The following is a 27,314-nucleotide window of genomic DNA, read 5'->3' as shown; positions in this document are numbered from 1 at the left end:
CACACAACTTTTTTGGTCTAGTACTCAGAGGAGTACCTGGAGGAGTTACTTGGTCCTCCTAAAATGCGGCGACCCGTCTCGCCGGATGGATAAAAGAGGGATGCATGAATAACTTATAGCAAAACGATATTTATTGGATGAGTGGGGAGTCAATAGATTTTTTTTATAATGGGATGAATCTAGAGTTGCAATACCCTCCGTATTGCAACTCTAGATTCATCCCATTTATATAAAAAAAAATCTAGAGATGTAAATTGCCTCTAGGTCCATGTGTGGTCCAGCCCTATGGAATGCATATTCTAATAAAAACTTAATACTTAATACTAATATTTAGATACATTTTTTATTTTTTATTTAAATAACCGATCTACTACCTCACAGCGTGTTGCGGAGGCGACACGTTGTGAGCTTGCAGATCAGCTATTTTTTTAAACATTTCAAGGTTGGTATGAGGTCAATAACGGGTCTAAAGGATTTAGAACAGCATTTGTAACAGACATTAGTTAGTAGCAGTAGCAACTTGCGCACAAGTAGGCCATGACAGAGTGCATTTCTAGTCTATTAGCTGTGGTCATTGTTGCTACGCTGTTTAGTGTTTACACCCATATTTTGTCTGTAAAGGAATTTCCCAAACTTCCCACATGCAGAGGGCCGCTCTTTCTCAAGTCTGCTCGGATGCAGGCGTACATGATGGGACCAAAGCTTGCTGTATGTCATTAGAATGCGTTATTCTGGCCTGGGTTGTGGCTGAGCGGTCCAGGCCCCTAGGCCGGTAATCCAGCCTGATGGCGTGTCGCGGGTTCGAGTCCCGAGCCTGTCGGCCTTTGCCGCAAGTCTCCCTCCCCCTTTCCTGTCTAATTACTGTACCCTATCAATAAAGGTAAAAACAACAAAAAATATATATCTTTAGCGAATGCCTTATTCTAGACTATAATAAATAATGAGGGAAGTTTGAAAAAATCCATTACACCCAAAATATGGGTGTACACAGCTTAGGCCCCATTTACACTGGCAGACAAATCTAGCCTGAATCAGATCTGAGCCACATCCAGATTGGAATCTGATTTGTCTAAACGAGTCATGTGACCATTTAAACCAATCGGATTTCAATCTTGATGTGGCACAGATCTGATTCAGGCTAGATTTGTCTGCCAGTGTAAATGGGGCCTTAGTGAATCGGGCCCATTGGAGACCATGTGATAAGTGTATAGGGCATTGGCAGACAAAATTAATGTTAGACATAATTCATATTATAGGAACTTTGGCAGTTTACCAAAATATATACTGTTTTCTTTTTACGGAATGAGGTTGATTTTTTCACGACGGATTACGAAGGCATCAACCTGTATGTATGAGTCATAAACTAAGAAGTTTGACAATATTGTTCATATTTGTTTATTTATTTGTCACCCCCGCTGCTTAAATACGTTATGATGTTCTGGGCGGGAACCCCTTTTGGTGTTAGCATTATGTTATGCTTTAGCTATTGAAAAATAACAGATCTACAAGCTCGTAGCGCGCCACCGAGTGGCGCGCGACGAGCTTGTAGGTCTGCTATTTTTGAAAAATCGAAGAACGACTGACATAGAAACATAGCTTTTTCAGAAAACTGTCAGGATGTAGAAGACATTTTTAGAATCTGATCTCAGGTCAAAATGGGTTAATGTTTCAAATGAAAGGGACTAGCTTTGTTTTCCGCCCCCATTGTATGATGTTCTGTTGACTTTACCTCCTGCAGTTGGATCCAGGCCATTGGCTGGGTTCTGGGTTGGCCTCACGCCATTGGCTGGGTTCTGGGTTGGCATCACGCCATTGGCTGGGTTCTGGGTTGGCATCACGCCATTGGCTGGGTTCTGGGTTGACATCACGTCATTGGCTGGGTTCTGGGATGACATCACGTCATTGGCTGGGGTCGGGGTTGGCATCATGGGTGCTGCAATCAATGAATCTGCTGAGCCTGACATCAGGGACATTTGCTGGCTGCATTGATTTAATTTAGATTAAAAGACTATATACCACATTTTGCACTTTAAACAAAATAAGCCTGTCGGCTGCCGGACGAAATTCATGTCCCCATGGTGTGAGAATTAATAATCAAACAAAAGCATTTTGTTTGGGTGAACTATCCCTTTAAAGAAAACCCCACAGAAAAGCACATAGAAAAGCACCACAAAAGAAAACGGCGTGTGAAAGTGTCTTCCCGTCTCCCGTCTTTCAAAGGTCTCAATTGTTCAGAAATAGTGTTTGTTCCTAATCCAGTCCAGCTGGTTCTCAGTGACAGTGAGACTGACTGCACTGCATTCCATCCAACTCCCGGCTGCAGTTTGCCACCCGGCTGTGCATGACCAATCTGCCAGCTGGAATCGCTGGATGGATTAAACGACGCTGTCGCCTCACAGGTAAGGTCATGGGTTATATTACCGCTCGGGGCGCTGTGGGCGCTGGCGGCGTGTTTCCTCCTCCGTATCATCAGTGCCCATACCCGAGGCGGGGTTGGCAAAAAGGCCTTTCTGTGTGGAGTTTGCATAGGGTCCCCTAGGGTAGGTACCCTCACATGTTCTCCCCGTGTCCCCTATAGGGTAGGTACCCTCACATGTTCTCCCCGTGTCCCCTAGGGTAGGTACCCTCACATGTTCTCCCCGTGTCCCCTAGGGTAGGTACCCTCACATGTTCTCCCCGTGTCCCCTAGGGTAGGTACCCTCACATGTTCTCCCCGTGTCCCCTAGGGTAGGTACCCTCACATGTTCTCCCCGTGTCCCCTAGGGTAGGTACCCTCACATGTTCTCCCCGTGTCCCCTATAGGGTAGGTACCCTAAAAAAAACATGCGGTAATCCTGGTCTCTAAACTACCTCCCCCTGGCCAGCCGGGGCACCTGATGGAGGGGAAAGGAACTGGTCGGAATAACGTGTTCCTTCCACGCGCTACGTCCAACCAGGGAAACTCCCCCCTGTCCGGTGTAAAGGAGCGACTTGGACACTCAGGCATGAAGGAAGCATGCGTTCAAGTCCGTTGCTCTCCCCAGGTTGGCGGAGGGTGTGTAGAGCCCAGGATCACATTAGATAATTGACACAGGGGTGAAAAAGAAAGAAAACGGCGGTGGATGTAAACCAGAGAAGCAAGGTCTTTTTTAATAGAAGGTAAATGAGATGAAGATGGGGATTAATGAAGTATATCTAATTTTTGACCTGAGATCAGATTCTAAAAATGTCTTCTACATCCTGACAGTTTTCTGAAAAAGCTATGTTTCTATGTCAGTGGTTCTTCGATTTTTCAAAAATAGCAGACCTACAAGCTCGTAGCGCGCCACTCAGTGGCACGCTATGAGCTTGTAGATCTGCTATTTTCCAATAGCTAAAGCATAACATAATGCTAACACCAAAAGGGGTTCCCGCCCAAAATGGGCTAATCTAATATCATTTAACTTCCTCAATAAAATACCTTTCTCCTCTGGTTTACATTCAGCGAAAATAGCTGATCTACAAGCTCACCACCTGTCGCAGGCAGCGCAATAAAGGCATTGTGAGCTTGTAGATCGGCTATGTTCGCCAAAGAGATGTTGTGTGGAGTGGACTGCATGCAGAGCACTCCATCTCTTTTCCGAACATTGGGAGAGAAAAAAATCACACCCGTGTGAAGTGAGGGGCACTCTTATAATCATACATCATCTCATTCTGGCCAATCACAATTTGCATCCTCACTTTTCCGTTTCCACAGCATTTCTGCCCTCACTTTTAGCTTCCATATGTAGCCTACTTTGCTCAGCCAATCAAATCATCGCTATGGGGATGATCAGCCAGTCACAAGCCAGTGTTTAACACAAACAGCACAAACATATCATGCGTATATATAGGGCATCCAAATGGCCAGTGACGTCCCTGCCAAGATGATTGATTAAACAAAACAACTAAACTAAACAGATCAGAAAAAATCACATGCATTCATAAAATACGTCGTACCTGTGAAGATGAGCAGGAGTGTGAAACAATGAACAAACATTCTGAGTTGTGCGAGAGTACGTAGGCTATGAGTGGAGTGATGATTGAGTCCTGCTTGATCTCCTCTGAGCGATACGAAACACGCTGCTGCGTTTTTAAATCAACATTTCTAGTTCCTAGTCGTCCCAACAGCGATTCACAATAGAGGAGGGCAAGCCAAAACACACATCAGTCATCCCTTTAATCATGGCGCAATAAAAATAACGATAAGGGAGGTCACTTCCCTAATGGGCGAAAGTGCGGGATCGCACCGTTCGCTGGAAAGTCCCTCAATGCAGACGTCATAAAAATGTAGAAATGATTCTTAAACAAAGTAATCCGATCTCTCCTGTAAGTCTGTCCCTCTGTCTGTTAGTGAAGAGCTACAATCCTGGACACCTGCACTGTACCAGTTGGAGTGACACTTTGCAAGCACACGCTTGCAAAGGAAGCTAACAGGCAAATCTGCTTCAGGCATGCATGACGCAGATTTGCCTGTTATTGCACCAGTGTGATCGAGGCCCATTTCAGTCTTTTGTTTTGTTTTGTTGCTACCACGGGTTCTGTCCACTCCAAACCTCACGCAAACAGGCACACAATGTGTGCATGTCTTGTGATCTTTCATAATTACATTCTGCATGGTCTACAAATTACTTTTTGCACAACATGCCACAACTCATGTACACTGCGCCTGATTGCCGTGAACCTTGGCTCCACCAACGCTTTCTGCTACAACTTTCCCCACATAAGTCTGTAGGCCTACAAATGATCTCCCCATTGGCTTATAGGCCAGCCAATCATGAACATCTCGCCACTAGACCATGTGACTAGACTAGAAAGTCTGATCGCTGATCACACACACACACACACACACACACACACACACACACACACACACACACACACACACACACACACACACACACACACACACACACACACACACACACACACACACACACACACACACACACACACACACACACACACACACACACACACACACACACACTCCCTTTTCTTCACTTGAGCGCCTGCCACTCAACATGTCTTTGCACGCCACTGGAACGGCGCATGCTCAAATCAAATGATATAAGTAATTATATGAAATGAGTTATACCTGCGTTATCCGCAGCTTTCTCACTCTGCACCGCTGCACCATAAACACTGACTAACAGAGCAAAGAGCAGGAACATGACTTGGGTCTTCATTGTCTGTAAGAATGGAAAAAAATGTTATAGACAGTGTACATCAGTGGTCCCCAAAGTGGGGTCCGGGGACCCCCAGGGGTACTTGAGGGAGTTCCAGGGGGGACCCAGCTAAATGATGATTTGCAACCAAATGGACCCTTATGGGTCCGTAACTCAGAGAGTGTACAAATGGAACCAAATGGACCCTAGCGGGTCCATTTGGTTCCATTTGTACACTCTCTGAGTTAAATTAACAGTGGTTTCACAATATAAATTGGGGTACCAGAGATAGAAATGCCATTAAATCAGGTGTCTGTAGCATAATGCGTGTTAAACTGGGGGTCCATGAAATTAACATCGGAATCACTGCTAGAGCCGTAAAAACCCTCAGTTTTCGGGGTCACATGGCATATGTTTTCAAATGGGGGTCCGTGGCCTAATAAAGGTTGATTTGGGGTCCGTGGTCTAATAAATGTTGATTTGGGGGTCCTTGGGGGTCCTTGACACGGAAACGTTGGGAACCACTGGTGTAAATGACCAATTAATTATAAGAACATTGGACATCATTTAATGTAATTCTCATAAGCAATAGGAAGCCGATATTGAGCTCACCTTCAGTAGTTTGTGGATGTTCTTTGTCCTTTGGAGCACGTCTTCAACTCCTCTGAGGTTCTGGATGATACGGAGCGTTGTCTTCAACTTCTCTGAGGTTCTGGATGATACCTGACCAACTGCAGCTCCTGGATTATATAGAGGACTCGACCGCATAACAAACGTGTTTGTGGAGGGAATACGGTTGCAATTGCAAATAGCTCTGAGCGATCTGGTCAACTGCCATTCCATGTCTGTATACTCTTTGTTGTTTACTGTTGTGTAAATGCCTTGAAGAGGAATGCATACAATTAAAAAAACAGGGGGGGGGGGAGAATACTACCTGTCAGTGGGGAGTGTTGGCTGATGAATGAATATCAACATCCTAATACTGGGGGGCGAATCATGACAGGCAATTCCTCCTGTCAAAATATGACCCAATATGATCAAAAAACACAAATGAATATCAACATCTTAAAAGTGTTGGCTGGGAGGAGGAGTAGGACTAAGGCCCTGTACGTCCTCTCTGGGGGGGGGGGGGGGGGGGGGAACAACCACGAAAGTCTCATTTTACCGCTTTCCTCGCAACAACAAAGCTGCTGCTCTCCCAAATCTGGCTGTGACGGCCTGTCTGCCCCATACAGAATACTATCGCCATTTTATTTCATTGTGTCAACTAAATCCTCATTAATTGCAAACTAGATTCAACATACTCAACCCTGCACACATTCTAAATATGCCCCCGAAATATTGTACTGAGCAAATGGACTGTTACCACCTTCAATAATAATGATAATAATAGTCTTTATTGTCTCCACATCATATATTTTCTTTGTCATGGACACTTGTACAAAACATTAATAATTCTACTAGAGTTGGAAGCATTAAGACCCATTTCAACCCTCAATGGCTTCCTGTCTGAAAAAATAACGTCATTGTAAAAAGATTCACGCGTTTAGATATTCTATTTACAATGAGATGCGGACGGGAGCTGATGCCACTTGGACCCGGACGTAACGTAGCACTACAAAATGAATACGTCCTCTCGGTGGGAGGTTCCAACTCACTGGACGGTGATTCAGTAGAGGATACAACAGCAGTGACAACACACACATGTGTGGAGAGGGAATAATTGGCACAACACTGACTAAATTGGGGAGAAAAAGGGCCAGGGTTAAAAAAAAGAAAAGAATCACAAAAACACTATAAACTAACCGTAAAATCACAATCTCTCACATGTCAGAAAGATATGCCCCCCCCCCCCCCCCCCTTTTTTAGAACTTTTTAGAAAGAAAGAATGAAAGAAAGAAAGAAAGAAAGAAAGAACTGGCTAGTGGCTACTGCATCAAAAGTAATCAACAAACTAGACTATAAACACATGGTCAAACATTGTCCAAAATGTCAAATTATACGACTAAGACAGAAGCAACAGCTGTGAAAATAGCCGATCTACAAGCTTGATCTGCTGTGGAACAGAGTCAAACTAAATTGAATGCTTCAACTCCTACAATTTCAAGTGTTTTTGTTTTTACTAAATAGGCCTACTGTATAGCTCTCTGCTGGAACTGTTGCCCCCGCGACCCAACTCCGGAGAAGCGGTTGAAGATGGCTGGACCGACGGCCTGAGAAGGTTGAGAACCAAAACCTCTGTTTTAGGTCAGTGAGTCTGTAAGGTTAGGGGGAACTAATCACACACAGCTGGTAGAGGGGAAGACACAGGAAGCAACACAAATGTGAGCAACGCAATGGGGCCCTCTAGTGAAAATCACAGGGAAACACTGTAGGACAAACACAAACCGCAGGGCTCATATAACTCCAGTATTAGCCGCACTACACTGGCTCCCTATTAAAGCCAGAATTGATTTTAAAATACTTTTAAAGCTCTACATGGGCTGTCCCCGCTGTATATCATCGACTTACTACCTCCTAAAACCAATGTCAGACCTCTCAGATCCTCCAACAAAGGTCTGCTAGAAATACCCGCGTCCAAGCTGAAAACGAAGGGTGACCGGGCTTTCGCTGTGGTAGCTCCTACCCTATGGAATGCCTTGCCCCTGGCATTGGAAAATGCTGAATAAGTTGACTGTTTTAAGAGACTCTTAAAGACTCATTTATTCCGTAAATATTTCTCCCATGTACCTTTGACCTGATTCATTTTATAGCCCTATGTCTTTGCTCTGCCTTGTTTAATTTGTTTTGCTCATTTATATTGTCACAACTGTGTTTATTTGTTTTTACTGTGTCAATTGTTCAGCACCTTGTAGCTTTGCTTCGAAAGGTGCTTTATAAATAAAATGTACTTACTTACTTACTTACTAGGAGAGACACACACAGAGGACAGACACTGGTTCTTCCATGTGTTTATGTCAACAAGCCTCTTGTTAATGACATTTTCATATTTCATCATTAAATGGTGCATTTATATAGCGCCTTTATCCAAGGCGCTTTACATAGATTGTGCATGTTTCTTGATAAATGCATTTTACATATGTGATGTATTCCCATGTTTTTGTTCTTGCTTAATGTAAGTCGCTCTGGATTAAGAGCGTCTGCTAAATGCCTACATTGTAAATTGTAATTGTGCATTACATTCACCCATTCACACACATCTTTACATAGATTGTGCATTACATTCACCCATTCACACACATCTTTACATAGATTGTGCATTACATTCACCCATTCACACACATTCATACACCGATGCAAGGCACTGGGGTTCAGAGTCTTGCTCAAGGACACTTCGACACTAACTCTGGTGGAGCCCGGGTTCGAACTGGCAACCTTGCGGTCACCGCATCCAGCCACTCTACCGCTGAACCACCGTCGCCGCCGATCATTTGTGGGCCTTCACCGTATATAGAATTGAGTGAAGTCTATATGTAGCTGCATTTACACGGACAGCAAGCAGACATAATTATTATGCTACAACAGCAAATGGACGAAGGTTTCTACTGTAGTATAAGCAGGCTGCAGGCCTTTGTTTAAAACTTCCTAAACACTAAACAGTTAAGGATGTTTCAACAATACATTCAACAGAGAAGCAAAATCATCAATATCTGCAGCATATGTGTCTCGTTTTAGTATTCAGGACTCCATTTACTGAAGATGACGGACAGAAACACGACGACTGTCGTCACGTAGACAATGAAGAACGCTTGGTTGATTCTGGTGGCCATTCTGGTCCAGTAACCTGCAGGCCTGCCTCCATCTTCCTTGCTCTTAAGGAACACACGCAGGTTCTTCTCCAGATCTCTCAGCTCGTCCAGGATCAACTGGAATCCGTGAGATTCCTCCTTGAGATTATTGTCCTGAAAAAACACACATTAGGCCACTCAGGACGGGAACCCCTTTTTGGTGTTTTTAAGCATTATGTTATACAGCTGTTGAAAAATAGCAGATCTACAAGCTTGTATAGGTCTGCTATTTGTGCAAATAATCTTTGAATATATATTATTTCAGAGCGAATGTTTTTAACTCAAATATTTGCCTCTGGGGGGGGACCCTGGAACAACATTTTCAGATGGGGGTCAGCGGCTAAATACACATCATTTTTGGGGGTCCTTGACATCTATAGTTTGAGAACCACTGACATGGTCTTGATAAAATGTAAAGATATTTTAAAATATATTTTCGTGAACGGAAATGGCAGCTTCCGTTACTCAGCTCATGGGGGCTATAGTCCCAGACTCTATATAGCATTCCTTACTCAGCTCATGGGGCTATAGGTCCAGACTCTATATAGCATTCCTTACTCAGCTCATGGGGCTATAGTCCCAGACTCTATATAGCATTCCTTACTCAGCTCATGGGGCTGTAGGTCCAGACTCTATATAGCATTCCTTACTCAGCTCATGGGGCTATAGTTCCAGACTCTATATAGCATTCCTTACTCAGCTCATGGGGCTATAGTTCCATACTCTATATAGCATTCCTTACTCAGCTCATGGGGGCTATAGTTCCATACTCTATGTAGCATTCCTTACTCAGCTCATGGGGGCTATAGTCCCAGACTCTATATAGCATTCCTTACTCAGCTCATGGGGCTATAGGTCCATACTCTATATAGCATTCCTTACTCAGCTCATGGGGGCTATAGTTCCATACTCTATATAGCATTCCTTACTCAGCTCATGGGGGCTATAGTTCCATACTCTATGTAGCATTCCTTACTCAGCTCATGGGGGCTATAGTTCCAGACTCTATATAGCATTCCTTACTCAGCTCATGGGGCTGTAGTTCCAGACTCTATATAGCATTCCTTACTCAGCTCATGGGGCTGTAGGTCCAGACTCTATATAGCATTCCTTACTCAGCTCATGGGGCTGTAGTTCCAGACTCTATATAGCATTGGGAGATTGTGGGAGATAGTTGTCTGGTTACGCGAGACTACATACATGGTGACATCATGAATATGGTGAGATCATGCTAACCTCTTCATTACATACATGGTGACATCATGAATATGGTGACATCATGAATATGGTGAGATCATGAATATGGTGAGATCATGAATATGGTGAGATCATGAATATGGTGACATCATGAATATGGTGACATCATGAATATGGTGAGATCATGAATATGGTGACATCATGAATATGGTGAGATCATGCTAACCTCTTCATTACATACATGGTGACATCATGAATATGGTGACATCATGAATATGGTGAGATCATGAATATGGTGAGATCATGCTAACCTCTTTATTACATACATGGTGACATCATGAATATGGTGACATCATGAATATGGTGACATCATGAATATGGTGAGATCATGAATATGGTGAGATCATGCTAACCTCTTTATTACATACATGGTGACATCATGAATATGGTGAGATCATCATGCTAACCTCTTCATTACATACATGGTGACATCATGAATATGGTGACATCATGAATATGGTGAGATCATCATGCTAACCTCTTCATTACATACATGGTGACATCATGAATATGGTGACATCATGAATATGGTGAGATCATGCTAACCTCTTCATTACATACATGGTGACATCATGAATATGGTGACATCATGAATATGGTGAGATCATGCTAACCTCTTCATTACATACATGGTGACATCATGAATATGGTGACATCATGAATATGGTGAGATCATGCTAACCTCTTCATTACATACATGGTGACATCATGAATATGGTGAGATCATGCTAACCTCTTCATTACATACATGGTGACATCATGAATATGGTGAGATCATGCTAACCTCTTCATTACATACATGGTGACATCATGAATATGGTGAGATCATGCTAACCTCTTCAGAAACATTCTGCAGCTCATGCATGGTCTCTCTTTCACCACCATCATCATCAGGGACATTCTTAAAGCACAGACCCTTGCTTCTCTTCTCTGGAACGACAGATACAGAGGACTGATGATTCATTCACATTATGAATTCATAAGACTAGGTTCCCAACTTGCATTGTTTCCAAGTTCCCGGTGGCCGACGGGCACAGCTCTATATAGTCAGCTATGTGCTGTGGATTCTTTTTAAACTAGTTGGGCTATGTACATGCCCACGCTTGCGAGCGATCACCGATTGAAATAACCTCTCAAAAGTAGACCTATTTAGTAACCCACAATATACTGTAGGCCTATATAAAAATGTATTCTATTTACTTGCATAATGGGCAAACTTTAGTGTTGTCATAATTATGCATTTTAGCAAACACCATCTCTGTAATTGAATTAGTTCATGAATCCATCAGCCATTGGGGGGAGAGAGTATGTTTTGTTGTCTCCACCAGGCCGAAGGCATGGGGAGAGAGTATGTTTTGTTGTCTCCACCAGGCCGAAGGCATGGGGATAGAGTATGTTTTGTTGTCTCCACCACGTCGAAGGCATGGGGAGAGAGTATGTTTTGTTGTCTCCACCAGGCCGAAGGCATGGGGAGAGAGTATGTTTTGTTGTCTCCACCAGGCCGAAGGCATGGGGAGAGAGTATGTTTTGTTGTCTCCGCACCAGGCCGAAGGCATGGGGAGAGAGTATGTTTTGTTGTCTCCACCACGTCGAAGGCATGGGGAGAGAGTATGTTTTGTTGTCTCCACCAGGCCGAAGGCATGGGGAGAGAGTATGTTTTGTTGTCTCCACCAGGCCGAAAGCATGGGGAGAGAGTATGTATTGTTGTCTCCACCAGGCCGAAGGCATGGGGAGAGAGAGTATGTTTTGTTGTCTCCACCAGGCCGAAGGCATGGGGAGAGAGTATGTTTTGTTGTCTCCGCACCAGGCCGAAGGCATGGGGAGAGAGTATGTTTTGTTGTCTCCACCAGGCCGAAGGCATGGGGAGAGAGTATGTATTGTTGTCTCCACCAGGCCGAAGGCATGGGGATAGAGTATGTTTTGTTGTCTCCACCAGGCCGAAGGCATGGGGAGAGAGTATGTATTGTTGTCTCCACCAGGCCGAAGGCATGGGGAGAGAGTATGTTTTGTTGTCTCCGCACCAGGCCGAAGGCATGGGGAGAGAGTATGTTTTGTTGTCTCCACCAGGCCGAAGGCATGGGGAGAGAGTATGTTTTGTTGTCTCCACCAGGCCGAAGGCATGGGGATAGAGTATGTTTTGTTGTCTCCACCAGGCCGAAGGCATGGGGAGAGAGTATGTTGTGTTGTCTCCACCAGGCCGAAGGCATGGGGAGAGAGTATGTTTTGTTGTCTCCACCAGGCCGAAGGCATGGGGATAGAGTATGTTTTGTTGTCTCCACCAGGCCGAAGGCATGGGGAGAGAGTATGTTTTGTTGTCTCCACCAGGCCGAAAGCATGGGGAGAGAGTATGTATTGTTGTCTCCACCAGGCCGAAGGCATGGGGAGAGAGTATGTTTTGTTGTCTCCACCAGGCCGAAGGCATGGGGAGAGAGTATGTTTTGCTGTCTCCGCACCAGGCCGAAGGCATGGGGAGAGAGTATGTTTTGTTGTCTCCGCACCAGGCCGAAGGCATGGGGAGAGAGTATGTTTTGTTGTCTCCACCAGGCCGAAGGCATGGGGAGAGAGTATGTTTTGGATTCAGAACACTGCAGTCACAGGTGCGTAAGTTGTTATATGATGTCTCACCTTTGGTCTCGTCGTCCTTCTCATTGTGGTCTTTGTCTGTCTCCGTCTTCTGGGAGTCTTTTTCCAGCAGAAACGTCACCACGACCGTCTCCAACAGACTTATCAGCATTAGAGAAAAGGTCCCCATGCAGTACATCGCTGTGAGCCAGACACAATTCGACAATAAGTGAGTCACTCAGGGCTTAGCCTCGGAAACCCAGACGTTTTTATTTCCAGGGAGAAAAAAAAAGTCTGGGACCGAGTCCACTTCACTTCGGCATACAGTAGCGCAAACGTCGATCACTCTCTGCTGATTTCTGATCATCTGCACCTTTGTTAAATTGACGCACACACACACACACACACACACACACACACACACACACACACACACACACACACACACACACACACACACACACACACACACACACACACACACACACACACACACACACACACTCTCTCTTTCTCTGTCGCTCTAATTAATTTGTCTCATGACGCGCAGCTGCGTCTAGATTCTCCCGGCGGATCCTGCCTATGCCATAGAAAGCATAGGCAGGACCCCCCCCCCCCCCCTCTCTCTATCTCTCTCTCTCTCATTAGCAGCCAACAGTGCAGCACTATTTCTCTCTCTCTGTTTCTGGCACAACAGCGCCCCTACTGGTACTCATGAGTCACACATGAGTCACAAACATAGTCACAAACAAACATAGGTTAACGTCACAGACATTGCTGTTCGTTGGAGTGGTTGCACCACTCAAAAATGTGTCCCATGAGCGTTACCTATGACGGGCATTCTGTTGGACGTGGCGGGCAGGATGTCGTTGAGAATGAGCTGTAAAACGGTGACGGCCAGCAGCACGGTGACCTTGAAGCCCAGCTTCTCTCCGCCGCTGTCCGAGATCAGGAAAGACGCCACGTCTAGACACAGGAAGAACAGGACGGGCAACAGGAAGTTGACAATGTAGAGGACGGCCTTCCTTTTCATGGTGATCTATAGGAGGAGACGGTTGGAGGTCAGACTAGAGGTGGTTCAGAAATGCAACTGCATTAACCCATTCTAAAATAGCAGATCTACAAGCTCATAGCGCGGCACCGAGTGCCGCGCTATGAGCTTGTAGGTCTGCTATTTTTGAAAAATCGTGAAAATGTGCCTCAAATCTTTGAATATATATTGTTACAGAGTTAACATTTTAACTCAAATCTTTGCTTCTGGGGAGGTTCCCGGAACCACATATTTTCAGATGGGGGGGCGGCGGCCGAATTAATATAATTCTAGGGGTCCTTGACGTGAAAATAACGAAAATAACGACAGTAGAAACATGGGTTTTTCAGAAAACTAGAAGGCATTTGTAGAATTGTCCTCAGGTCTAAATGGGTTAAAATGTTAGAAAAGGAATATTCAAAATGAAAAAAGTATGAATAATTCCTACAGTGTAGACCATCTGCTGGTGTTGGTAGGGGGTTGGTAGGGGGTTGGTAGGAGGCACGCATTGCTGCTTGTCTGGCTGACATCTCGGAGTGGATGTCGACAAACCACCTGAAGCTCAACCTGGACAAGACCGAGCTGATGTTCCTCCCGGGGAAGGTCTGTCCGCACCGAGACATGGCCATCACCATTGATAATGCTGTGGTGACCTCAACTCGGACTGCGAAGAATCTGGGTGTGACCCTGGACGATCAACTGACGTTCTCGGCAAACATCGCATCAGTGACAAGGTCCTGCAGATTCCTCCTCTACAACATCAGGAGGATTCGCCCCTTCCTCACGGAGAAGGCAGCCCAGGTGCTCATCCAGGCTCTCGTCATCTCCCGCCTGGACTACTGCAACTCCCTCCTTGCTGGTGCTCCGGCATCTGCCATCAGACCTCTGGAGCTTGTTCAGAAAGCTGCGGCTCGTCTGGTGTTCAACCGCCCCAAGTTCTCCCACACAACCATCCTTCTCCGTTCTCTACACTGGCTCCCCGTAGCGGCTCGCATCCAGTTCAAAACCCTGGTGTTAGCCTATAGGGCAGTGAAAGGAACAGCTCCTTCCTACCTCCGGGCTATGGTCGATGCCTACACCCCTGCCCGACCACTTCGGTCTGCCACCTCGTGGCGACTGATTGCCTCGTCACTCAAGGGTCCTTCTGGCCGATCCACACGGTCACGACTCTTTTCTGTTCTGGCCCCACAGTGGTGGAATGAACTTCCCACTGATGTTAGGACAGCAGAGTCACTGCCCATATTTCGCCGCAGGTTGAAAACCCACCTCTTCAGGAAACACTACCCTTCCTCTCTGCCTGACCTACTTGTTGTTAACTAGTTGTACGAACGCTTGTTTTCTATTGTTGTATTGTTTATTGGATCTTGTTTAGTCGATACACTTAATTGTTTTAGCTCATGCTCATTTGATTTAGCTATTTTGTCTCATCTGTTTAAGGAAATAGGTAGCTGATATATTGCACTTTTACCTTAGCGCTAGGTATACTCTTGGTTGCTTGTTTTTGCAGAAAATGCACTAAAGACTTCTGGTGATTAGTAGTTTTTGTTCCCTACCTATGTTGAATACACTTATTGTAAGTCGCTTTGGATAAAAGCGTCTGCTAAATGACTGTAATGTAATGTAATGTAATGGGGTAGGGGGTTGGTAGGGGGTAGGGGGTAAAGTCTGAATAATTCCTACAGTGTAGACCATCTGCTGGTGTTGGTAGGGGGTAGGGGGTAGGGGGTAAAGTATGAATAATTCCTACAGTGTAGACCATCTGCTGGTGTTGGTAGGGGGTAGGGGGTAGGGGGTAAAGTCTGAATAATTCCTACAGTGTAGACCATCTGTTGGTGTTGGAAGGGGGTAGGGGGTTGGTAGGGGGTAGGGGGTAAAGTATGAATAATTCCTACAGTGTAGACCATCTGTTGGTGTTGGTAGGGGGTAGGGGGTTGGTAGGGGGTAAAGTATGAATAATTCCTACAGTGTAGACCATCTGTTGGTGTTGGTAGGGGGTAGGGGGTAGGGGGTTGGTAGGGGGTAAAGTATGAATAATTCCTACAGTGTAGACCATCTGTTGGTGTTGGTAGGGGGTAGGGGGTAGGGGGTAAAGTCTGAATAATTCCTACAGTGTAGACCATCTGTTGGTGTTGGTAGGGGGTAGGGGGTAGGGGGTAAAGTATGAATAATTCCTACAGTGTAGACCATCTGTTGGTGTTGGTAGGGGGTAGGGGGTAAAGTATGAATAATTCCTACAGTGTAGACCATCTGTTGGTGTTGGTAGGGGGTAGGGGGTAAAGTATGAATAATTCCAACAGTGTAGACCATCTGTTGGTGTTGGTAGGGGGTAGGGGGTAGGGGGTAAAGTATGAATAATTCCTACAGTGTAGACCATCTGTTGGTGTTGGTAGGGGGTAGGGGGTTGGTAGGGGGTAGGGGGTAAAGTATGAATAATTCCTACAGTGTAGACCATCTGCTGGTGTTGGTAGGGGGTAGGGGGTAGGGGGTAAAGTATGAATAATTCCTACAGTGTAGACCATCTGTTGGTGTTGGTAGGGGGTAGGGGGTAGGGGGTAAAGTATGAATAATTCCTACAGTGTAGACCATATGTTGGTGTTGGTAGGGGGTAGGGGGTTGGTAGGGGGTAGGGGGTAAAGTCTGAATAATTCCTACAGTGTAGACCATCTGCTGGTGTTGGTAGGGGGTAGGGGGTAGGGGGTAAAGTCTGAATAATTCCTACAGTGTAGACCATCTGCTGGTGTTGGTAGGGGGTAGGGGGTAAAGTATGAATAATTCCTACAGTGTAGACCATCTGTTGGTGTTGGTAGGGGGTAAAGTATGAATAATTCCTACAGTGTAGACCATCTGTTGGTGTTGGTAGGGGGTAGGGGGTAGGGGGTTGGTAGGGGGTAGGGGGTAAAGTATGAATAATTCCTACAGTGTAGACCATCTGCTGGTGTTGGTAGGGGGTAGGGGGTAGGGGGTAGGGGGTTGGTAGGGGGTAGGGGGTAAAGTATGAATAATACCTACAGTGTAGACCATCTGTTGGTGTTGGTAGGGGGTAGGGGGTTGGTAGGGGGTAGGGGGTAAAGTCTGAATAATTCCTACAGTGTAGACCATCTGCTGGTGTTGGTAGGGGGTAGGGGGTAGGGGGTTGGTAGGGGGTAGGGGGTAAAGTATGAATAATACCTACAGTGTAGACCATCTGTTGGTGTTGGTAGGGGGTAGGGGGTTGGTAGGGGGTAGGGGGTAAAGTATGAATACTTCCTACAGTGTAGACCATCTGCTGGTGTTGGTAGGGGGTAGGGGGTTGGTAGGGGGTAGGGGGTAAAGTCTGAATAATTCCTACAGTGTAGACCATCTGCTGGTGTTGGTAGGGGGTAGGGGGTTGGTAGGGGGTAGGGGGTAGGGGGTAAAGTATGAATAATTCCTACAGTGTAGACCATCTGCTGGTGTTGGTAGGGGGTAGGGGGTAAAGTATGAATAGTTCCTACAGTGTAGACCATCTGTTGGTGTTGGTAGGGGGTAGGGGGTAGGGGGTAGGGGGTAAAGTCTGAATAATTCCTACAGTGTAGACCATCTGTTGGTGTTGGTAGGGGGTTGGGGGTAGGGGGTTGGTAGGGGGTAGGGGGTAAAGTCTGAATAATTCCTACAGTGTAGACCATCTGTTGGTGTTGGTAGGGGGTTGGGGGTAGGGGGTTGGTAGGGGGTAGGGGGTAAAGTCTGAATAATTCCTACAGTGTAGACCATCTGTTGGTGTTGGTAGGGGGTTGGGGGTAGGGGGTTGGTAGGGGGTAGGGGGTAAAGTATGAATAATTCCTACAGTGTAGACCATCTGCTGGTGTTGGTAGCGGGTAGGGGGTAGGGGGTAGGGGGTAGGGGGTAAAGTATGAATAGTTCCTACAGTGTAGACCATCTGCTGGTGTTGGTAGGGGGTCTCGGCGACTTTGACGTACGTGATGTTGTCAAAGTCCCACTCGTACTCGCCCCACATCACGCTCATGGATCTGAATCTGGTCTTGTTTGTGTCGTAGACCGTTTTGAGCTCCAGTTCCCTGGCTGGTTAAAAGAAACAAAAGAAACAAAGAAATAAAAAGCAAGGCTTTTGCACACCTACAGGCGACAGGTGCATAGGAGATACCCGTGCCCGACAATGGAAATGACATCACTCTTGGTTTGACCCGATAGGCCTACCATTAGGTCAGACAGCCTACAAAAAGGATGCTTTCCAATTTGTGTTCATAAAGATAGCCTGATGGAGGCTGCATGCATAGGCAGAAACGTTGCTGTTTCCCTATTAAAGTTGGTTCACTGCATTTGAAGACAGCGTGCGGGTGTTTGTTCCTTTTTCAAAGAAACAGAAAGAAACACAAGATCCAGTAACTTTACTTTTGATATGTTCCGTGTGTTTTAACCTGCTTCTATTGTTTATACTGCGTCAATTGTTCAGCACCTTGTAACTTTGTTTCGAAAGGTGCTTTATAAATAAAATGTACTTACTTACTTTACATAAAGATACTGCCACCCACCTATACTGCACGCACACACACACACACACACACACAACACATACAAACACAAGTAGTTGTCTCCCTCACCTCTGTATACCCCAGAGGAGAAGGTGAGGTTGCAGGACTGAGTGTCGAAGGGGAACTTGTAGACGTTCATCCTACAGGTGCTGACGACCATTTCCTCGTTCTGAACCCGGACTCGTCCAGTAGATCTAATGTGAACGTAGGGGTTCCGTGCATTCTCGTCCTCCAACCTGGAACGAACACACACCAGTGGCGTGCAGACATTTAGAGCGGCAGGTGCTCAAGTGAAAAAAAGGGCACCTTGTGCAGCGCGTGGAACCGGCCGGTTGCCTTAACACTTTGATTGCTACAGAATCTACCCAGGCCTATTCTGATGTTGCTACCGTTTAACATTGCACGAAGGCCTTGTTCGGGGGCCCACAGCAAAATGTTCTCTTATAGCGAGAATCACACGCATACATCAAAAGAAAGCTGAACTTGTCCACTTCAATGTAAAAAATACATTTTGATTTTACCATGTTCCATTCTGGAGATATTGACCTTTTTGCAACACCTGCTTTTGCCTGGAAGTGGTTCTCTTGAACAGCGAGCAGAGTTATGGATGGTTTAAAGTCACAGACATTGACAGGCAGATATAAAAATAAACACAATAAATATGCTATACATCCTATACACCGAATGAAAGCCCTGAATGTGTACTTTTACGAGGAAAAGAGTAAACATTGATCCCATGTACAGTTTGTCATAAATTGGTTACTGAATGCACCTTGCGCCCACCAGATATAACTGCAGAGAAGACATGGACCCGAACTCAAGATTCACAAAATAAGGCCTATTGCGACATATAAATACTATATACCGTATGAAACAGAAGACTCTCTGCTTTCATAAGAAAACAACTTCTACTGTAGTAATAATACAAATCACACCCCTGTGAAGTGAGTGGTGCAACTCTGTCCCATATTCTGTTCTCTGCTTATTCAATACAGCTCGCTATATACGGACTGAGGCAGAAAGTCATGTAAACCTTTTATTTACAGTTTGGTCTGTAAACTTCTACTGTAATAATAAAAATCACACCCCTGTGAAGTGAGCGGTGCAACTGTTCTGTACTTATTCACTACAGCTCGCTATATACGGACTGAGACAGAAAGTCATGTAAACCTTTTATTTACAGTGTGGTCTGTAAACTTCTACTGTAAAAAATAAAAATCACACCCCTGTGAAGTGAGCGGTGCAACTGTTCTCTACAGTTGCGCGGTGCAACAGTTGCGCGGTGCAACTGTAGAGAACAGTTGCACCGCTCATGAAAGCAGAGAGTCTTCTGTTTCATACGGTATATAGTATTTATATGTCGCAATAGGCCTTATTTTGTGAATCTTGAGTTCGGGTCCATGTCTTCTCTGCAGTTATATCTGGTGGGCGCAAGGTGCATCCAGTAACCAATTTATGACAAACTGTACATGGGATCAATGTTTACTCTTTTCCTCGTAAAAGTACACATTCAGGGCTTTCATTCGGTGTATAGGATGTATAGCATATTTATTGTGTTTATTTTTATATCTGCCTGTCAATGTCTGACTATAAACCTTCATAACTCTGCTTTCTTAGATGAGGATGATGATGATGATGATGATGATGATCGCCTCGCCTAATCTGTCTCACAGATCTGCTTTCATTGTCTTGATCGCAGTAACATGGGCACATTGGGCAGCAAAAGTCTTGATCCGTACGGCTATAAAAAGTCCCATTCCACCGTTCGGTTCAGAACTATAGTATAACGGTGAGACGCGTTGTCATCATTAGCTGATTTTGTTTTTCAAGCTAGTATAGGGGAACATGCCTGGGCATGCAGCTTGTCATCGCTCCCCCGTAGGAGCGATGGAAAAAAGCTTCACCGGGAGTGTCCAGAGAGGTGCTAAGCCCGGCTGTGATGTCGACGACAAGGAAAAAATGACTTCCACAGATCACAACACCACGGTTTAGGACGCGGAAAAGTTCGTTTTACATTACACCCGGGTCGATTACGTCCCCGGCGCGTTCATTGCGGTCTTATCACTACAATTATAATGAATAAAAAGCGTTACAATCACACGTCCGAGCAATCTCCGATTATGACGGCTCTGCATGGCGATACGTGATCGCCCAACGGAAGACTGTCTGTTGTCATGGCGGCCCCTCGATACCGTGGTTCGTGTGTTAGTTCGTAGTATTGTAGGCTCGGGGATCGTTTGGTCGCTACAGTATGAAGAAGGAAACATGCATCTGTCCATGTGTATTGCAGACTTTATGCAATGCCGATCGGGTGCATATGTGTTTAGGCAGCGTTCCGTTCATCATGTTTTTTTTCCGAGAGACAGAGCCCCCATCTCGCAAGATCCTCCTCCTCATGAGAAACAGGAGGGGAGGGGGGAATCGAGTATTATAGTGTTGGGTGAAATGTCCGAGGTGGAGGAAAGCCTGGTGAGGCGAGGTTAGGTGAAATTTGATTCTTATATTCACACACCGACTAGATTATGGGCGCGTCCATTTTACCCTGACTTCTACACGTAGAAGCGGCCCGCCCTCCTGTTTTCAGGAGGGGAGGGGGCTTTTTTTTTTTTTTTTTATCTGATCACGTGAGCGGGACTAAGCAGCAATGACGGGGATGGTTCTTCATTGTCCGGGTGGGTAAAAAGATGAATGAAAGTATTCTATAAAAAAGTGATTAACACGTATGGATACGTGATTCGCACCGGACGTTTGATTAATTAATAACGTACGGATACGTGGTTAGCAAATTATGTGTTAATAGTGTGAGATTTATAGATTTGGGGGCCTAAATAATATATTAGAAGCTTTTTATCAATAATTGATCAATGTCACCATGGTCCACATTTTTTTCCTTCAAAAGGGCACCTAGTGTCTATCTGTGCATGCCACTGAGACACACACACACACACACACACACACACACACACACACACACACACACACACACACACACACACACACACACACACACACACTCGTTTGAGAGCGCGATACAAACAAAATGTTCCCACCTCTCGTCGATGGTGACGTCAGGCTTCCACAGCCACTCGCTGGGCACAGAAACATTCGTAATTCCACAGAACTCAGAGGGATCCCAGGATATGAACTCATTGGTCCATTTCTGCAGTAGAACAAACAAACACATCATAGCTTGGGAGGGAATTCATAAATAAAGATTGTGTGCTTCATAACAAGCTTTAGATCTTTGGTGTTAGCAGGGCTTGACGTTAACATTTTGAGGCACATTTCCGATTCTCTTCTTATTCTCCGAAACACGACCACACAAACAAATACATTTTAAATCAACTAACTAAGTTGGTTTTGGTGAATTTTTTTTTAAAAATTTGCGGTTTACAAGTCAATAGCCCTAGAGAATGTCTGATGTTACATTTCATCATGTATTCCAAATACACAGCCATAGATCGGTCCTATCCATGCACGGTTACCAGACTGACCTCGTCAGCATTTAAACTTGTAGCACTGTCATGTGCACTCACCCAATAATTAATTCCTAAGAAATATTCACACGGACAACATTCTCTGTCAGCGACGAGACCGGACCTGAAATGACTGCTTGACTGAAAATATAAAACTTCCTTTGGGAAAGGTCGATGGAAGCTCATCGTATGGGGCACACAATTGAATGTTGATTGGTGTGGGGTAATTGACAAGTAAAATTTGAATGCACTTGTCCGGAAAGATTTATTACTTGTCCGGGACAACAGGACAAGCCTTAATGTCAAGCCCTAAGGTGTGCACATTAAGCATAATGTAAATGCACATTGACTTCACCAGCAGGTCAGTATATTAAATTAAACGGCTGTGGCTCAGGAGGTAGAGCAGGTCATCCAATGATCCATGGGTCGGCGGTTCGAATCCCGGCTCCTCCTGTCTACATGTCGAAGTGTCCTTGGGCAAGACACTGAACCCCAAATTGCTCCCGATGTGCTGGTTGGTACCTTGCATGGCTTCCGCCGCAATCGGTGTATGAATGTGTGTGTGAATGGGTGAATGTAATGCACAATCTATGTAAAGCGCCTTGGATAAAGGCGCTATATAAATGCACCATTTACCATTTATATAAATGCACCATTTAGGAATGAATATTATGGTTGTGTAATCAGAACTCACCATTTGAATAAAGACGTGTGTAAGTAATTTCTGCTCTTTCTCAACCTGTGAACAAACATGAGAACATTCCAGACAACAATCACAACTCATAAGTGAAAATAACAAACAGATTAAAGGACCACTATAGGACCACCTATTTATATGAAGATAGGTTGAAAAGTGGTGAAGTGGTCCTTTAAGATACAGTAAATGCACCATTTACCATAATTTACGTTCACTAATACTTACCACGCCTAGAATGGCCTCGACGGCCACGTTCAGGTACACCACGGTGGGCGTTAGGTAGTGCCGGACGGGTCGCGCTGCTTTGAACAGCCGGGTGTCGTTCATCAGGTCCAGGTGGGTCAAAAGGTCACGGTAACTACAGGCCCGCTCGGAGGAAACACCGGCTGCACAAACAAGAGCAGAACCACTACCTATCTATCTATAAATGCACCAAGTCTCTGTGTGTGTGTGTGTGTGTGTGTGTGTGTGTGTGTGTGTGTGTGTGTGTCTGTGTGTACATACGTACGTGTACGTTTGTAATCCACGTAACTCGAGAACCGTTCGCCCCCGCCGACTTCAAATTCGACACGCGCATTCCACACCCCCACAGGGAGTGCAGTGCCCAGCAGTGGCATATCCAGGAATTACGTTTTGGGCAGGCAAGATGCTGTGTTAATTGTCGTCCCCCGCGCACAATCGTAGCACTAAAGGTTTTCAAAGAGATATACCTGCCAGACAGTAGGATACAAAGGCTGAAAGGCATTCATTTACATTCCAATGGGTGATTGTGGGTCACGCTCTACCGCAACGGCCAATCAGCTGTCCACTAATAGTTCTCAGGTCTTGTTTTTGTCCTCTTTTTTCTCATTTCTGGCCAGGCCAGAAATGGATTTGGACAGGCCTGCCCTCGCCTTATTGTAGATACGCCTCTGGTGCCCGGTGGGAAAAATTCGGCCGTAGCCACTTGCCCAAATGTGAGGGCCTCATCACATTTACCGATGAACGATGGTATGGCCACAATTTATATAATTTTTTTTATAATTTTTTATATATTATTTGGATGAGCCTAAGGATCATAAAAAAACCCAAACCCTAACCTAACCCTAACCTCACAGGAAGCCATGGGCGATTTGTAACCCGCAGCACATCTTAGTTGTAACCCGCCACGCATGCTCAGGAGCCACGGGTGATTTTTAACCCGCACCACGGGTGAGTCTGAACCGACCACGCAGGTCTACCTAACGGGATGTTTGACCTATGGGAAGTCCTCGTATGAATTTCCTTCCGACTGAGATCATTCAACACAATTCTATACTCACCTGCTCCTGCAGATGGCATCAGGTCATTGGCTGGGGTCTTGGTTGGCATCGGCTCATTGGCTGGGCTCTGGGTTGGCATCAGCTCATTGGCTGGGGTCTTGGTTGGCATCGGCTCATTGGCTGGGGTCTGGGTTGGCATCAGGTCATTGGCTGGGCTCTGGGTTGGCATCAGCTCATTGGCTGGGCTCTGGGTTGGCATCAGCTCATTGGCTGGGCTCTGGGTTGGCATCAGCTCATTGGCTGGGCTCTGGGTTGTCATCGTGGGCATCATGGGTGCTGCAGTGAATGCATCTGCTGAGCCTGCACCATGGACATGTGGTTTAGTATGGATAACTGGCTACAGTGTAGCACCATGGACATGTGGTTTAGTATGGATAACTGGCTACAGTGTAGCATGGACATGTGGTTTAGTATGGATAACTGGCTACAGTGTAGCACCATGGACATGTGGTTTAGTATGGATAACTGGCTACAGTGTAGCATGGACATGTGGTTTAGTATGGATAACTGGCTACAGTGTAGCACCATGGACATGTGGTTTAGTATGGATAACTGGCTACAGTGTAGCATGGACATGTGGTTTAGTATGGATAACTGGCTACAGTGTAGCATGGACATGTGGTTTAGTATGGATAACTGGCTACAGTGTAGCACCATGGACATGTGGTTTAGTATGGATAACTGGCTACAGTGTAGCATGGACATGTGGTTTAGTATGGATAACTGGCTACAGTGTAGCATGGACATGTGGTTTAGTATGGATAACTGGCTACAGTGTAGCACCATGGACATGTGGTTTAGTATGGATAACTGGCTACAGTGTAGCAGGGACATGTGGTTTAGTATGGATAACTGGCTACAGTGTAGCACCATGGACATGTGGTTTAGTATGGATAACTGGCTACAGTGTAGCATGGACATGTGGTTTAGTATGGATAACTGGCTACAGTGTAGCACCATGGACATGTGGTTTAGTATGGATAACTGGCTACAGTGTAGCATGGACATGTGGTTTAGTATGGATAACTGGCTACAGTGTAGCATGGACATGTGGTTTAGTATGGATAACTGGCTACAGTGTAGCACCATGGACATGTGGTTTAGTATGGATAACTGGCTACAGTGTAGCACCATGGACATGTGGTTTAGTATGGATAACTGGCTACAGTGTAGCATGGACATGTGGTTTAGTATGGATAACTGGCTACAGTGTAGCACCATGGACATGTGGTTTAGTATGGATAACTGGCTACAGTGTAGCACCATGGACATGTGGTTTAGTATGGATAACTGGCTACAGTGTAGCACCATGGACAAGTGGTTTAGTATGGATAACTGGCTACAGTGTAGCAGGGACATGTGGTTTAGTATGGATAACTGGCTACAGTGTAGCATGGACATGTGGTTTAGTATGGATAACTGGCTACAGTGTAACAGGGACATGTGGTTTAGTATGGATAACTGGCTACAGTGTAGCACCATGGACATGTGGTTTAGTATGGATAACTGGCTACAGTGTAGCACCAAGGACATGTGGTTTAGTATGGATAACTGACTACAGTGTAGCAGGGACATGTGGTTTAGTATGGATAACTGGCTACAGTGTAGCACCATGGACATGTGGTTTAGTATGGATAACTGGCTACAGTGTAGCACCATGGACATGTGGTTTAGTATGGATAACTGGCTACAGTGTAGCACCATGGACATGTGGTTTAGTATGGATAACTGGCTACAGTGTAGCAGGGACATGTGGTTTAGTATGGATAACTGGCTACAGTGTAGCAGGGACATGTGGTTTAGTATGGATAACTGGCTACAGTGTAGCACCATGGACATGTGGTTTAGTATGGATAACTGGCTACAGTGTAGCACCATGGACATGTGGTTTAGTATGGATAACTGGCTACAGTGTAGCACCATGGACATGTGGTTTAGTATGGATAACTGGCTACAGTGTAGCACCATGGACATGTGGTTTAGTATGGATAACTGGCTACAGTGTAGCACCATGGACATGTGGTTTAGTATGGATAACTGGCTACAGTGTAGCACCATGGACATGTGGTTTAGTATGGATAACTGGCTACAGTGTAGCAGGGACATGTGGTTTAGTATGGATAACTGGCTACAGTGTAGCACCATGGACATGTGGTTTAGTATGGATAACTGGCTACAGTGTAGCAGGGACATGTGGTTTAGTATGGATAACTGGCTACAGTGTAGCACCATGGACATGTGGTTTAGTATGGATAACTGGCTACAGTGTAGCACCATGGACATGTGGTTTAGTATGGATAACTGGCTACAGTGTAGCACCATGGACATGTGGTTTAGTATGGATAACTGGCTACAGTGTAGCACCATGGACATGTGGTTTAGTATGGATAACTGGCTACAGTGTAGCACCATGGACATGTGGTTTAGTATGGATAACTGGCTACAGTGTAGCACCATGGACATGTGGTTTAGTATGGATAACTGGCTACAGTGTAGCACCATGGACATGTGGTTTAGTATGGATAACTGGCTACAGTGTAGCACCATGGACATGTGGTTTAGTATGGATAACTGGCTACAGTGTAGCAGGGACATGTGGTTTAGTATGGATAACTGGCTACAGTGTAGCACCATGGACATTTGGTTTAGTATGGATAACTGGCTACAGTGTAGCACCATGGACATGTGGTTTAGTATGGATAACTGGCTACAGTGTAGCACCATGGACATGTGGTTTAGTATGGATAACTGGCTACAGTGTAGCACCATGGACATGTGGTTTAGTATGGATAACTGGCTACAGTGTAGCACCATGGACAAGTGGTTTAGTATGGATAACTGGCTACAGTGTAGCAGGGACATGTGGTTTAGTATGGATAACTGGCTACAGTGTAACAGGGACATGTGGTTTAGTATGGATAACTGGCTACAGTGTAGCACCATGGACATGTGGTTTAGTATGGATAACTGGCTACAGTGTAGCACCAAGGACATGTGGTTTAGTATGGATAACTGACTACAGTGTAGCAGGGACATGTGGTTTAGTATGGATAACTGGCTACAGTGTAGCACCATGGACATGTGGTTTAGTATGGATAACTGGCTACAGTGTAGCACCATGGACATGTGGTTTAGTATGGATAACTGGCTACAGTGTAGCACCATGGACATGTGGTTTAGTATGGATAACTGGCTACAGTGTAGCAGGGACATGTGGTTTAGTATGGATAACTGGCTACAGTGTAGCACCATGGACATGTGGTTTAGTATGGATAACTGGCTACAGTGTAGCATGGACATTTGGTTTAGTATGGATAACTGGCTACAGTGTAGCAGGGACATGTGGTTTAGTATGGATAACTGGCTACAGTGTAGCACCATGGACATGTGGTTTAGTATGGATAACTGGCTACAGTGTAGCATGGACATGTGGTTTAGTATGGATAACTGGCTACAGTGTAGCAGGGACATGTGGTTTAGTATGGATAACTGGCTACAGTGTAGCACCATGGACATGTGGTTTAGTATGG

General features: G+C 45.3%; 1 protein-coding gene across 1 annotated transcript in view; it reads right to left on the bottom strand.

Moving 5' to 3' along the window:
• LOC306916000 (uncharacterized protein) overlaps positions 1-27,314 on the bottom strand; it is a 41,192-nt gene that overhangs the window by 11,021 nt on the left and 2,857 nt on the right. The window contains exons 2-14 of the mRNA XM_079493708.1: positions 23,785-24,084; positions 22,709-22,869; positions 22,481-22,525; positions 21,361-21,470; positions 18,380-18,546; positions 17,686-17,840; positions 13,601-13,811; positions 12,836-12,973; positions 11,046-11,140; positions 8,840-9,067; positions 5,778-6,095; positions 5,096-5,189; positions 1,730-1,957 (exon numbers count right to left, since the gene is read on the bottom strand). Coding sequence (XP_079349834.1) covers positions 1,730-1,957; positions 5,096-5,189; positions 5,778-6,095; positions 8,840-9,067; positions 11,046-11,140; positions 12,836-12,973; positions 13,601-13,811; positions 17,686-17,840; positions 18,380-18,546; positions 21,361-21,470; positions 22,481-22,525; positions 22,709-22,869; positions 23,785-24,084 — 2,250 coding nt within the window. The remainder of the gene's footprint in view (positions 1-1,729; positions 1,958-5,095; positions 5,190-5,777; positions 6,096-8,839; positions 9,068-11,045; positions 11,141-12,835; positions 12,974-13,600; positions 13,812-17,685; positions 17,841-18,379; positions 18,547-21,360; positions 21,471-22,480; positions 22,526-22,708; positions 22,870-23,784; positions 24,085-27,314) is intronic.

Source organism: Electrona antarctica, assembly GCF_951216825.1.
Source record: "Electrona antarctica genome assembly, chromosome: 22".
In the NCBI taxonomy this organism is placed as follows: domain Eukaryota; kingdom Metazoa; phylum Chordata; class Actinopteri; order Myctophiformes; family Myctophidae; genus Electrona; species Electrona antarctica.
Note: the sequence above shows the minus strand (reverse complement) of the source record. Positions and strands in the feature narration are given on the sequence as shown.